The sequence below is a fragment of the Copadichromis virginalis genome, linkage group LG2, assembly GCF_057382275.1.
Source record: "Copadichromis virginalis isolate Kocher_CV1m ecotype Utaka linkage group LG2, C_Virginalis_male_GT1.1, whole genome shotgun sequence".
NCBI classification, from domain to species: domain Eukaryota; kingdom Metazoa; phylum Chordata; class Actinopteri; order Cichliformes; family Cichlidae; genus Copadichromis; species Copadichromis virginalis.
In genome coordinates this window covers 14,610,834-14,625,298 of record NC_140619.1, presented here as the reverse complement: position 1 = coordinate 14,625,298, position 14,465 = coordinate 14,610,834, and the positions used below count along the sequence as shown (strand labels likewise).

General features: G+C 45.9%; 1 protein-coding gene across 3 annotated transcripts in view; it reads right to left on the bottom strand.

Moving 5' to 3' along the window:
* Window positions 1–14,465, bottom strand: part of htr4 (5-hydroxytryptamine receptor 4) — a 166,750-nt gene that overhangs the window by 40,846 nt on the left and 111,439 nt on the right. For 2 of the 3 annotated variants that reach the window (XM_085471884.1, XM_085471875.1), the window contains exons 5-6: window positions 10,025–10,178; window positions 2,205–2,806 (exon numbers count right to left, since the gene is read on the bottom strand). In XM_085471884.1, coding sequence (XP_085328010.1) covers window positions 2,205–2,806; window positions 10,025–10,178 — 756 coding nt within the window. Of the gene's footprint in view, window positions 1–2,200; window positions 2,807–10,024; window positions 10,179–14,465 lie in introns of those variants that run through there. The other variant, XM_085471894.1, reaches the window with a different exon arrangement.

The following is a 14,465-nucleotide window of genomic DNA, read 5'->3' as shown; positions in this document are numbered from 1 at the left end:
GGTATGGCAACGGTTGAGAAAACTGAAACCACACAAAAACCGTAGCTCACAGTCGTGTAGAGCTCAACGTCTGCCTGAGCAGGAGTTTGCTTCACATTCTGCACACAGCACCTGAAATACTCCTGAAATACTGCACAGCACCTGAAATACTTCTGAATTACTGCATAGTACCTGAAATACTACCGAAATACTGCATAGTACCTGAAATACTCCTGAAACACTGCACAGTACCTAAAATAATCCTGAAATACTACACAGCACCTGAAATACTCCTGAAATACTGCATAGCACCTGAAATACTCCTGAAATACTGCACAGCACCTGAAATACTCCTGAAATACTGCATAGTACCTAAAATACTCCTGAAACACTGCACAGTACCTGAAATACTCCTGAAACACTGCATAGTACCTGAAATACTCCTGAAACACTGCACAGCACCTGAAATACTCCTGAAATACTGCATAGTACCTGAAATACTGTCACGGACCCAGCTCTGGAGGACTCGGGGTCCGTGAGCAGTTTTGACTCACCTCCCGTTGATATTGTTGTTATTATTATTTTGGTGATGTGTGTGTTTTTCTGCACTGTGCTGTGTTAGTCTGTGTCCCACTCATATGTATAGGCAGGGTATGGGTGTGTATGTCTGCGGGTGTGGCTGGAGGATGGAGCTCAGCCACCTGCAGGCCTGAGGGGTGTGGCCCTGCGGAAGGACTGGCCACACCTGAAGTTCATGCCACACCTGTTGGTGATCAGGGCTCGTCGGGGGAGCTACTTAGGAGAGAGTTGGAGCTCCCACCGGCGCGGGATCATTAAGCTAAGACTCCAAGTCAGTGTGTAGCATTAGGAAGTGTGGATCGTGTGTGTGTGTGTGCGCGCGGGTTCAGTGTTTAACGGCTGCTTCTGTATTGTCCTGCAGGTGAAACGAGGGACCAGAAGGGCAGCACGCACAGGGTGTGCAGTAACACAACAGCGGGGAGCACGAGCACGAGCACAGACGTCGGAGGGAAGCACGCACATGGGGTTCGAGGGAGCAACGGGGAGTTATTGTGTTTACAGCTTTCCACTGTAAATAAAGAGCACTGTTTGCATCGCAGAGTCTGCGTTTTGGGTCCTCCTTTCCCCACATCCCCACGGTCTGCCCTCCAGACCGTGACAAATACTCCTGAAACACTGCATAGTACCTGAAATACTCTTGAAATACTACTGAAATACTGCATAGTACCTGAAATACTCTTGAAATACTACCGAAATACTGCATAGTACCTGAAATACTGCATAGCACCTGAAATACTCCTGTATACTCCTGAACCACTGCACAGTACCTTAAATAGGAGGTAGGCAGGATTAAAAGGAGTGTGAGGAGCTAAGAACACCTGGGCTGAGGATAACGAAGGGAACAGAGGGACAGAATCTGTATGAACCTGTGTCCTGTATGAAGACATGATGTCCACCTATGGCTACATGTTTCTGTGTAATAGGCGGCGATGAAAGGTGTTGCAGATGTAACAACTTCCTGTCTTTTTCTTAAACATACATGACTCATATTTCAGTCACATAAACAGCCTCTGCTTGATGATTTGACCCTTCCAGCAGAAACAGGACTGCACTGCATCATTTGTCTTTCCCAAGCACAGATAAGATCCTTCTATTAAAACACACTGAAAAAATAACATATTCAACACACGTGTCCTTATTGCTGTTAAACACGTTTCTACCTTCACACACTGAATTAGGTGGACAAGTCAGAAGCCAAGGCAGCGTTTGAGTGTGCAGGGACAGGAGAGGGTACTTACAGAGATAAGGTCGTCTCTAACACACATGGAAACACAGTTTTCTCAATTCAACCCAGGCGTGATGAAAGATTACTACTGAAATACCAATAAACAGAAATACTGCAGTAATACACTAAAGTCTGGGGTGACTGTAAAACCCTGCGCTACATGTGCTCTAATACCAACAAGCTACATTGAAACTTTAAAATGCCTGCGTGCACCAGATGTCGTGCACGTTTTCCTAAATGTTCAATTAGTTTTGAATGTTTTCCCAACATTTAGAGAAAAAAGGGGCAACAGCACCCACACCCACAGCATCCAGGTCAAGCTTGTCTGTGTGCAGACCAATAAACACTGTGCTGTATGACTGTAAATGGGTGGGCTGAGTATGACTGCACACCTTCGGTCTCTGGGTGGGACAGGACTTACTTGAGCACGTGCGTGGAGCCGTTTATCTGCGTGGCCGTGCACGGAGCGCCGGAGCCGAGGATGGACGGTCTGCGGTACCTCTGCCTCCCGCAACACAGGATGATGAGGAAGGCACGGCGGAAGGACTTGTTGAGGAACGCGTAGAGGATGGGGTTCAGCATGGAGTTGATGTAGCCCAGCCACAGGCAGGCAGCCCACAGCTGTTCGGGCACGGTGTAGTCTATAAAGGGGTCCACAACATTGGTAACGAAGAACGGCGCCCAGCACAGGCAGAAGCAGCCCATGATGATGCACAGCGTCTTTGCCGCCTTAGTTTCTGTTCGCATGCGGTGGTTGCGCTGATGGTCGGCAGAATCCGGTGCACTGGCGCCAACCCCACCAGAAGTCCCGGCGGCACTGGTACCAGCTCCTCCGGCCCGCTGCAGCATACTGATCTGCAGGGCGTGCGCCCGGGCTGTGATGTAGATCCTCTGGTAGGCCAGCACCATGAGGACCAGAGGGATGTAGAAGGCCACCAAGGAGCAGGTGAGCGCGTACGGCTTGTTGACCATGAAGACGCAGGACGTAGTGTTGCTGCTGTTGTTGAAGCGCCGCTCGTTAATCTGGTGAAAGAGCAGGGAGAAAAGTCAGTGCGCACACAGGCTCAGCTCGCTGCTGCGACCAGCTGACCTTGCCGTCCGTAACATGCGACCAGCTATTCCACTTTATCTGTTTTTCTCTAGTTTTACTCTTATTTCATTTGACCTTTGGTTTTAAATTCAGTTTCCTGGGTGAATTTTCTTACTTGAGTTCAGCTTTTACTACATTCATCGTTTTTAGAATAGAATAGAATTCAACTTTATTGTCATTGCACATGCACAGGTACAGGGCAACGAAATGCAGTTTGCATCCATCCAGAAGTGCTTTAGTGATATAGATATATTACAATATATATTAGCAATAATATAGATATGTGAGTATATTACAGAAATGGGTCTATTATGGTATGTTATAATGTACACGGTATGAAGTATGTTGTGAATATTCTATAACTATAAGTATGTACAGGCTGTAGTGAGTACAAGCTATGTACAGGATATGAACAGGATATAAATATGAAAAACTATACAGAATATGAAATGAAATAAATAACTTTACAGAATCTGGGATATACAGCTATACAGAAATGGGAACTATGCAAGTTGTAAACAGTTGTAGGATTAAAGATTATCGAATGTACAGAATGATTATTTACACAGAGCTATACAGTAGTGCAGTTAAGATAAGTGAGGGTGTAGATAGTTTCTACAGAGGCTATATAAAGTGCTAGTGGTTGTGAGTGGTGGTTCAGTCCATGTTATTATTGTGTTTGAGGGTACAGTTGTCCATTGTGGGTGTGTGTATGTTCAGTCCATGAGTTTAACGTGGGTCAGATGTCAGGAGGCAGAGTTCAGGAGTCTGACAGCTGTGGGGAAGAAGCTGTTCCGGTACCTGGTGGTCTTAGTCCAGAGGCTCCTGTGGCGCCTCCCAGAGGGCAGGAGGGTGAAGAGTCCATGTGATGGGTGACTGGGGTCTTTGATGATTTTCCCAGCCCTTTTCAGACACCGCTTCCTGTAGATGTCTTTTATGGCAGGAAGTGGTGCTCCGGCGATGCGCTGGGCAGTTTTCACGACCCTCTGCAACGCCTTCCGGTCCGAGGCAGAGCAGTTCCCGTACCAGACTGTTATACAGTTGGTCAGGATGCTCTCGATGGTGCAGCGATAGAAGTTCACCAGGATGTCTGAGGACAGGTGGTTCTTCCTCAGAGTCCTCAAGAAGAAGAGGCGCTGGTGAGCCTTCTTGACCAGCTTGGAGCAGTTGGTCGTCCAGGTGAGATCCTCGGAGATGTGGACTCCCAGGAACTTGAAGCTGCTCACACGCTCCACAGCCGTCCCCTTAATGTGGATGGGTGGATGTGGGTCAGCATTCCTCCTGTAGTCCACGATGAGCTCCTTGGTCTTCTCGGTGTTAAGCAGCAGGTTGTTTCTGTCGCACCACTCAGCCAGACGATCCACCTCCTCCCTGTAGGCGGCCTCATCGTTGTCACTGATGAGGCCAATCACCGTGGTGTCATCTGCAAACTTAATGATGGTGTTGGAACCATCAGCAGGTCTGCAGTCGTGGGTGAAGAGGGAGTAGAGGAAAGGGCTCATCACACAGCCTTGTGGTACACCGGTGTTCATTGTGATGGTAGATGAGCAGCGGTTATCCAGCCGGACATGTTGGGGGCGGTTGGTCAGGAAGTCCAGTAACCATTTGCAGATGAGGGAACTGATACCCAGGTCTGTCAGTTTCCTGATGAGTTGTGAGGGGTGGATTGTATTGAATGCTGAACTGAAGTCTATAAACAGCATTCTGGCGTAGGTGTTGTTGTTGTCCAGGTGTGAGAGGACAGAGTGCATTGCGATGATTGTATGCAGGGCACGTGTCAGAGGCAGGAAAATCTGTGCAGGATGTCTGTCTCCAGAAACACATCCATCAAAGCCCGTAATGACTGAACTAACAGGGACCAAAGCGCTCTCTGCAGTCGTTCATTCTAATTTGATCATTTTTATTTTATTCTAGTGCTTTTAGAATAAAAGCACTAGAATAGTGCTTTTAGTTTTCAAGAGTCTAGTTTGTCTGTTTGGCGTGATACGGGATTTGGGCATTTTTAGGAAAAGCACTGAACCTGCTCAGTGACCCATGATGTGATCAAAAGGTCCATTTACAGTGTAGAAACACGGTATATCTGATATTTATTCCTATAAAATATGCTGCTTACATTTTGTTGGTAGAGTCTTGCTATGCTCTGGTTCTGATGCTCAGGAAGGCAAAAAAATAGAAAACTAATCATTGGCTGTCAGGTGAGTTCCTTCCACAGTGCAATGATGTGACATTAATCATGGATCAAATCTTTCTTCAAATACTACACGACTCCTCGCTGTACCACTTATAACAGCTCCATTTACAGTCAGCAAAACTCCGGGGACATTCTTATTTGCATGTGTCCTTAAAATGTAATTAATGTAAGCATGCAAAGAAACTTCCAAACTCCTATGAGGACACGTCGGTCTAATTTATGAAGTTACACAAAGCTGAAATGATCAGAATATTAAAAGAACATTATGATAACAGTAAATGTTAGTATGGCAGAGTGTTTCAGAAAAAGCTCAGGTGACACAATGAAGGAACACCTGAAAGACTCAAACCTCACTGATGGAAATGATCAGGATAAACCACAGAGCTGTCTTCATAAAGTCATCAGCACATCAGAAACAGCAGTGACACGAGCCCCAGCTGCCTGACAGGTCTGCACAAAACACTCGTTTCCACGTGATCTGTGCCAAAATCACTTGCAACACTCAGCAGCTTAACGAGCCCCACGAGAGCTGCTGACACAGTGTGAGTGTGTGTGTCTATCACTTTATGTGTGTCTGTGTGACCCCGGTCCTTGTGTTGACAGGCAGCTCAGAGAAAGTTTTGCTGGCGTTTCGATGAAGATGGACGGGGTGAGCGAGGTTAAAGGTGGCAGGGGACAATCTCTCTCTCTTTCACAGTCTCCTCGTGCACTCGCTCTCTAACCTTCCCTCTGTGTTTGTTTTCGGTCACACACACATGTGAGAATGATTTCCGCAATGCTCATGTTGTTAAAGACTTTATTTATCAGACTGTTTATGACACCAGAGCCCATCACCTCTGAAAACAGCGAGCAGCAACCGAGACAGCTGGAGGAATATAAATGAGTGTGTAAGGCAGGATGGACACACACACACAGACACACACACTCTCACACACAGACAGGGACACCCACACACACACACACACACACACACACACACACACACACACACACACACACACACACACACACACACACACAGACAGGGGGACACACACCCACACATCTCACTGACTGTGTGGTCACGTCATGGCTACACTGCATCACCTTACACTGACTGATCCACTCATCACAGAGGTAGTAACCTGCTCTCGCCTGAATCAGTGGATTTATACAGACTGACAGTAAATATTAGGGCTGGGTATCGTCACTGATTACTAGAATTGATTCGATTCCGATTCACAAGTTCCTGAATCGATTCGATCCACGATTTGATTCAATTCGATTCGATTCAATTCGATTTGAATCTGGGAAATCTTGCCTCAGACAGTCAGAAATATTAGAATTCAGATCAGTACATTTACATATTGTTGCATCTATAAAAAGGAAGCTGACACTTTCCAGACTTTACCAAAGGTGTGAGCGTCACAGCAGATGCCTTTGTGTCAAATTACTGAAGATAAAACACAGAAAAACATGAAGATGATTTTCCTGGCCTGGGATTTTATAAAAATATTCTGCAGTAGATCAAAAACGAAAGAAAACCATTAATCAATTTATGAACATTACCTCTGAAGTTACAGAGGTTTTATTAGAGACACGGCTAAGCGTTTTGCATTTTGTATAATTTTAAAAAGTTTAAATCTGAAACATCAGAATCAGCGAGCTGTCGGCTTTCAGCCCCGACTGTGTCCGTGCGGGTGAGAAAGGCGACATCTCACTGATTCTGATCTGCGGTCCGCGCTTTGTGTTTACGTCTTTGTGCAGAAGCCGTGTACCTGCTCTCATTTACTGTTTTAAATGTTTGGTGGTTGTCAAAATTTTGTGACATTTCACCTGAGATTCTGGAATTTTGGGCAAAATACATTTATATAAAAAAATCGATTCAGGATTTTAATGAATCGATATCACGTTATCCAAGCCAGAATCGATTTTAATCGATGAATCGATTATTAAAACCCACCCCTAATAAATATGATCAGGGGGAGATGGTGGAGAGGATGAAGGTGCTCTGTGGGCCAGTGCTGCTCTTCAGGCTGTGTGTCGGGCAGAGTGGAATCACTTTTACTGAGTCACAGCTAAGTGAGAATGTTATCTGCCCCATTCTCGTCCCAACATCAGGGCACACACATCTGCCACATCTGCAGGGGGGCGCAGGAGCAAATCGTCTCTGTTCCTTGTGATCACTGTGGCTTATATGGAGCGAAACACCTTAGTCTCAGTGGACTGTTTTCACCGAGTGGAAGGTGGATGGGTTAAAGCAGAGATTTCCACATTTAAACAGCAGAGAACACAGAGTATACAGTGGGGCAAAAAAGTATTTAGTCAGCCACCGATTGTGCAAGTTCCCCCACCTAAAATGATGACAGAGGTCAGTAATTTGCACCAGAGGTACACTTCAACTGTGAGAGACAGAATGTGAAAAAAAAATCCATGAATCCACATGGTAGGATTTGTAAAGAATTTATTCGTAAATCAGGGTGGAAAATAAGTATTTGGTCAATAACAAAAATACAACTCAATACTTTGTAACATAACCTTTGTGGGCAATAACAGAGGTCAAACGTTTACTATAGGTCTTTACCAGGTTTGCACACACAGTAGCTGGTATTTTGGCCCATTCCTCCATGCAGATCTTCTCGAGAGCAGTGATGTTTTGGGGCTGTCGCTGAGCAACACGGACTTTCAACTCCCGCCACAGATTTTCTATGGGGTTGAGGTCTGGAGACTGGCTAGGCCACTCCAGGACTTTCAAATGCTTCTTACGGAGCCACTCCTTTGTTGCCCGGGCGGTGTGTTTTGGATCATTGTCATGTTGGAAGACCCAGCCTCGTTTCATCTTCAAAGTTCTCACTGATGGAAGGAGGTTTTGGCTCAGAATCTCACGATACATGGCCCCATTCATTCTGTCCTTAACACGGATCAGTCGTCCTGTCCCCTTGGCAGAAAAACAGCCCCATAGCATGATGTTTCCACCCCCATGCTTCACAGTAGGTATGGTGTTCTTGGGATGCAACTCAGTATTCTTCTTCCTCCAAACACGACGAGTTGAGTTTATACCAAAAAGTTCTACTTTGGTTTCATCTGACCACATGACATTCTCCCAATCCTCTGCTGTATCATCCATGTGCTCTCTGGCAAACTTCAGACGGGCCTGGACATGCACTGGCTTCAGCAGCGGAACACGTCTGGCACTGCGGGATTTGATTCCCTGCCGTTGTAGTGTGTTACTGATGGTGACCTTTGTTACTTTGGTCCCAGCTCTCTGCAGGTCATTCACCAGGTCCCCCCGTGTGGTTCTGGGATCTTTGCTCACCGTTCTCATGATCATTTTGACCCCACGGGATGAGATCTTGCGTGGAGCACCAGATCGAGGGAGATTATCAGTGGTCTTGTATGTCTTCCATTTTCTGATGATTGCTCCCACAGTTGATTTTTTCACACCAAGCTGCTTGCCTATTGTAGATTCACTCTTCCCAGTCTGGTGCAGGTCTACAATACTTTTCCTGGTGTCCTTCAAAAGCTCTTTGGTCTTGGCCATGGCAGAGTTTGGAGTCTGACTGTTTGAGGCTGTGGACAGGTGTCTTTTATACAGATGATGAGTTCAAACAGGTGCCATTCATACAGGTAACGAGTGGGGGACAGAAAAGCTTCTTACAGAAGACGTTACAGGTCTGTGAGAGCCAGAGATTTTCCTTGTTTGAGGTGACCAAATACTTATTTTCCACCCTGATTTATGAATAAATTCTTTACAAATCCTACCATGTGAATTCATGGATTTTTTTTTCACATTCTGTCTCTCACAGTTGAAGTGTACCTCTGGTGCAAATTACTGACCTCTGTCATCATTTTAAGTGGGGGAACTTGCACAATCGGTGGCTGACTAAATACTTTTTTGCCCCACTGTATCTGACATGCTTACAAAGCAGAGGTTTGGCAGTAAGGTTAACTTTTTACCCCTGAACTCAGAGCATTCTCCATATTTAAGGCAGCTTATAGTCTGAATGACTGCATGTGCATCAGAAGGCAGTGATGCTGGTCTCAGGAACTATTCTAATGACTTCATGGATATACACTGAGGGGTCAGAGGTCATCGAGCTGCTGAATGTGGCCTTCACATCAGTGAGCCTCACCTGCAGCTTCACAGGTGTACCTCTGAAGTCAGAGATGCCCACGTTTCTGCACATGACACCAAAGCTGTGACCTCATTAATACTCAGTCAGTTATTCCCGACATGCGGAGAGAAGATCAGAGAGTTCTTACACCTGAGACAGGTAAGGTGTGGTCATCGTCAGGCAGCTGAGCTCCACACTGACCTCTCTGCTCACACTGTTTTCATCTGTCTTACATCTGGATGTTAATCATCCACAGTATAATACACAGGAATATGTAGGCTGGTGGGAGGGAAACACACGTGTAAATATTCTGGGATGTTCCAGGGAAAATTAGTGTTTCCAGAGTGTCCCGGGCGCTCGTCTCAGTGTTTAGGAACTCAGTGATTTTATGAATTTTCTTTTTCAGATGGAAAACTTTCAGAGGGCAAGAAGAAATAAACATTTAAAGGGACGAGTTTTTTCCTGAAAGCCTCAAAGAGTGAGTGAAACCCGTTTGTCCAGACTGAATCTGTGAGCGCGTCATTTTGTTTCCGTTCTTTGCATGGCGCTTGTGTCACAGCGGATCTTAAACTGAACTCAAACACAACTCGACCCTGTGTCTGTGGTGTCGGCAGCCTCGTCTGTCTGTCTCTGTGTCTGATATGCTGTTGTTGTTGTTGTTGCCACAGTGACGCATGAAGCATTTCTTCTTCGTGTAAACAAAACTTCCCAGAATCCCATTTTTTTAAAATGTTTATGCTAAACATATTTTGTTCAGCTTTTTTCCATCTTTGGCTCGTCTTTGTGGCTCCTCGGGCAGCTTTCACTTCCACGAACTTGTGAAAAAGATCCCCCCTCCCACGCGGACGCCAGCCCGCAGCACTCACCAGGTGGTCGATGCCGATACTGTTCCAGCCCTGCATGATGGGCAGGAAGGAGATGAAAGTGGGAATGACCCAGCAGCCGCCGATCATTAAAGCCACTCGCATGGGCGTCATTTTGTTCCGGTAGACCAGAGGCTGGCAGCAGATAGCGTAGTATCTGCAGGGAGATGACAGAGAGAGAGCGTAAGTATGATTACAGGAATCCGACTCACACACACTTATTAAAAATTGCCACAAACACACAGTTTCACCCCAAACCTGACAAAGAGAAGAAGAAGAAAAGGAAGCGAGCTGTGAAATGGTTCGATAGGTAGAGCAGAGGTAGAGCAGGTGAAAGTTAAAGGAATCGACAAGTCCGAGCATCTCTGATTTTATTTTCTGTTGCCTGGAATAAATGAGCAAATCCATGAATAGAGCCAAAAACACAAAGAGTCACTGTGAATAAACTGGCTTCTGTCCCCCCGACCTCCTGGCTCTGTTTTCCAGTTTCAGAGAGCGAGACAAGAGGACATTTCCACCATCCTGCATTTACAAAAACATGCTAACCGCGAATAAAAGCCACCAATTAGCACTGACTTCAGCAATGAAACGGTTCCCATTACCTTCCCGTAATGTCTCTTTCCACTCTGTCTTTCTTTGAGCCTGTCTCTCATCATCATCCATCATCATCATCTCTGTACCTCTTCTCTCATCCAGCCCTCACGTCTCGCCTTTCTGCTTTTGTCCTCCATCTGTTCTGCTTTGATCCCACCCTTCGATCACAGTTTTATTGCCCCATTCTGCATCCCGAAGGCTCAGCTGAAGACCAGAGGAGCCATGCTGACACCATCACGACCATCTGAGGCCTTTTCTTCACACCATTCAGCCACTTGTCTCCCAGAGGCACAAACCCGGATCCTCTGCTGTATCTGCCAGTAACCCAACACTGCACACAGGGGGCTGGGCCTGTCGTGGGGTATTCCTTTAAATATTATTTAAAATCAATAATAATGATGATTCTGGCCTAACTCTAACCCTGCCCTATTAAACACAAACTCCTCCCTGTGATGTTCAATCAAACTTCTGCCTCTTCACACACTTGAGGGAAGCTCCACGTCTCACTCTAAGCAACAGACTGGGAGAGACATGAAACCAAAGGAAGGAGAGGAAGCTATTAAAAAAGGAAGTAAAGATAAAAACAAAGGAGGAAGAGGAAAAGAGAAATGAGAAGGATGAGGATAAAGAGGCTGATTAATCCTTTTATCAAAGCTCTGATGACAGATGTGGTGTTCCTCATGGGAACAAAGCCTCCATATCTGCACTTTTATCTGGTCACTGAGCTCACGCCTGTTCCACCGTGACAGGAAACAGATAAAGTCAACCAACCAAAATGGACCTCCTGACCTCCTGCACACAAAGTGCTTCTGTGAGCCGCCGTATGTTTGTTTCAGGTGTAAAACTTCTTGCTGTGCTGAAGCTGCAGAGTCTGCAGTCTTGTGTGGATGGTTAGAAGGTGAAGACCCAGAAACAGGAACCCGAAAACACACAGTGAGGGTAAGCAGACACCCTCACGCACTGAGGAGTAATGAGGATTGACCACAGCTGGGAGGAAACAAGACAGAGGCGTACTCAATTATCAGAAATGCAACAGCAAGTGAACAATAAGAACTGAAGAGGGAAATGCAGACCACCAACAAATAAGAGAATGCTGTAAAAGTCCAAAAATATAACTAGAAGTCAGAAATACGAGGAATACAGAACAGAAGACTCCCACGAGTTCTTCTACTTGATTTAAGCTGTTGCGTTAAAGGTGGTGTTTGATATTCAGGTGATAAAATAGCAGTTTAACCAATCAGTATACTGCAATAGTTTTTGCACATGCCCACAAGTTTTACAGGGTAAAGTAACATGTCAATCTTATTGTAACAGACGTAGCAGACAGGGCCACATATTGCACACGTTGACTTTTCAACACTTTCTTTTATTTCCGGTTGTCATAACTTACACGCAACTGCAGCTTTTCAGTTGCCAGCCAAACACACCAACAACAACGACGCCCCCAGGACCCAGTTCATTCTGCTTTAAGCAGAGTGTGATTGCTGATGCTGCTCAGGTGTGTCCGCCTCCCCCACAGCTGCACCACAGACCATGCCCTGCCACACTTATATATTTCAGCTCTGTAATATTCTTGATATTTAATTTGAAATATTTGTATATATATTAGAGCTCTTTGTTATACTTTGTAAACTTTGTAATATAAAGTATTATTTAATTAGTTCAGCCTGTTACTGTTTTTATTGTCTTTCCTCAGGGATTATTAAAGTGTGCTTAATCTGTGTGTGTGTGTGTGTGTGTGTGTGTGTGTGTGTGTGTGTGTGTGTGTTTGTATTTACATAGCTACATCCAGCTTGTTGTGTGTGAATTTCCTGGTTTTTCTGTTTTTTGAGAGTACTCCTGTCTAATCCCATTTCTGTATTTGGTCTCTCGTCCCTCTGTGTCAGGTTGACATTTGAGCGCCTGGTTCTCTCCTACCTCAAGACCCTCACGGCTCCCCTCCTGGACCCCCTGCAGTTTGCATACAGAGCCAAACGGTCTGTAGATGACGCCATCAACATGGCCCTACACTTCATCCTGCAGCATCTGGACTCCCCAGGAACCTACGCCAGGATCCTGTTTGTGGACTTCAGCTCTGCCTTCAACACCATCCTTCCAGACCATCTCCAAGGCAAGCACTGGCTCCCCTCAGGGCTGTGTTCTTTCTCCTCTGCTCTTCTCCCTGTACACCAACTGCTGCACCTCCACCCACCAGTCTGTCAAGCTAATCAAGTTTGCAGATGACACCACCGTTATTGGGCTCATCTCGGACGGGGATGAGTCTGCCTACAGGAGGGAGGTTGAACGTCTGGTGTCCTGGTGCAGCCACAACAACCTGGTGCTGAATGCCCAGAAGACAGTGGAGATTACTGTGGACTTCAGGAAGCACACAGCCCCACTCCCCCCATCATCCTGACTGACACCCTCATCACCTCTGTGGACTCATTCCGCTTCCTGGGTACCACCATCACTCAGGACCTGAAGTGGGAGCCCACCATCACCTCCGTCATTAAGAAAGCCCAGCAGAGGATGTACTTCCTGAGGCAGCTGAAGAAATTCAACCTGCCAACACGGACAATGATGCAATTCTACACTGCAATCATCGAGTCCATCCTCACCTCCTCCATCACCGTGTGGTACGCTGGAGCCACTATCAGGGACTGCAGCATGTTGTGCGCTCTGCTGAGAAGGTAATTGGCTGCAGATTCCCATCTCTGCAGGACCTGTACACCTCCAGGACACTGGGGCGTGCAGCTCGGATCTCAGCTGACCCTTCTCACCCTGGACACAGTCTGTTTGACCTGCTCCCCTCAGGCAGGAGGCTCCGGTCCATTCGCACCAGAACCTCTCGCCATAAGAACAGTTTCTTCCCCTCTGCTGTTGGACTCATGAACAATAACCGTATGACTGTTCCCACCACTAACACATGACCCTACGCTGTGTTCACTGCATCATTCCATGTTTGGCACTGATCACCACCTGCACTCATGTATATATCTATCTACTTAGTACTTTTAATTCTTATTCTTATTTTTATTTTCATGTCTATTTAAGCGTTATATGACAGTATGTTTGCACTAATCACCGCAGCAATTTCCTAATGTTGTAAACCTGCTCAACATTTGGCAATAAAACCTTTTCTGATTCTGATTCTCACATCATTTCTTAGTGTTTAGAGTTTCTCTTATCTGGGTTTTGTTCTCAGTTGTTTTCGTTATCATGTTTCCCCGTGTTCTCTGTGCGTTGTCTAGTAATCGCCTGCTTGTGATTCCAGGTTTTGTTACTTCGTGTTGTCCGTTAGTAGTCGTTTGTCTCCTGTGCTTGTGTATAGTTTAAGCCTCGTGTCTCTTGTCATTCCCTTCCATGTTTCTTTGTGTCCCCGTCTCATCTACTTTTTCCTTTTGTCTCTCCCCGGTCTAGTCGTCTTGTTCTCCTCCAAAAAGTTGATTCAGTTCATCTGGACGTAGCGTTTTGTGGGAGACACGTTTCGTCACTCATCCAAGTGACTTCTTCAGTCTCAGCTGACTGCAGGTTTCCCCAATCTTATAAACAGTACATTTGCATAATGACTGAAACCAGCCCACTGAGGAACAATGGGCTGGGAGGTCAGTTCCTTAATCTTAATTATGCAAATTCTCATGACCATTGATCAACAACCACTGACCAAAACCCACTGACTTACTTGTTGTACGTCAGAAACCGCCGCAAAATACGGAGAGTGTCCTCAGCGACCAGAAGAGACAAGGATGCGACACCGAGGATGTGGACAAGTGGGTGAAGAATTTGTCTGACAGACAGCTCACCCAAACAGAGAAAAACATCCTTGCTAAAGGGCTGAATTTTGCTATAACACCGAGACAAATCCCACTAG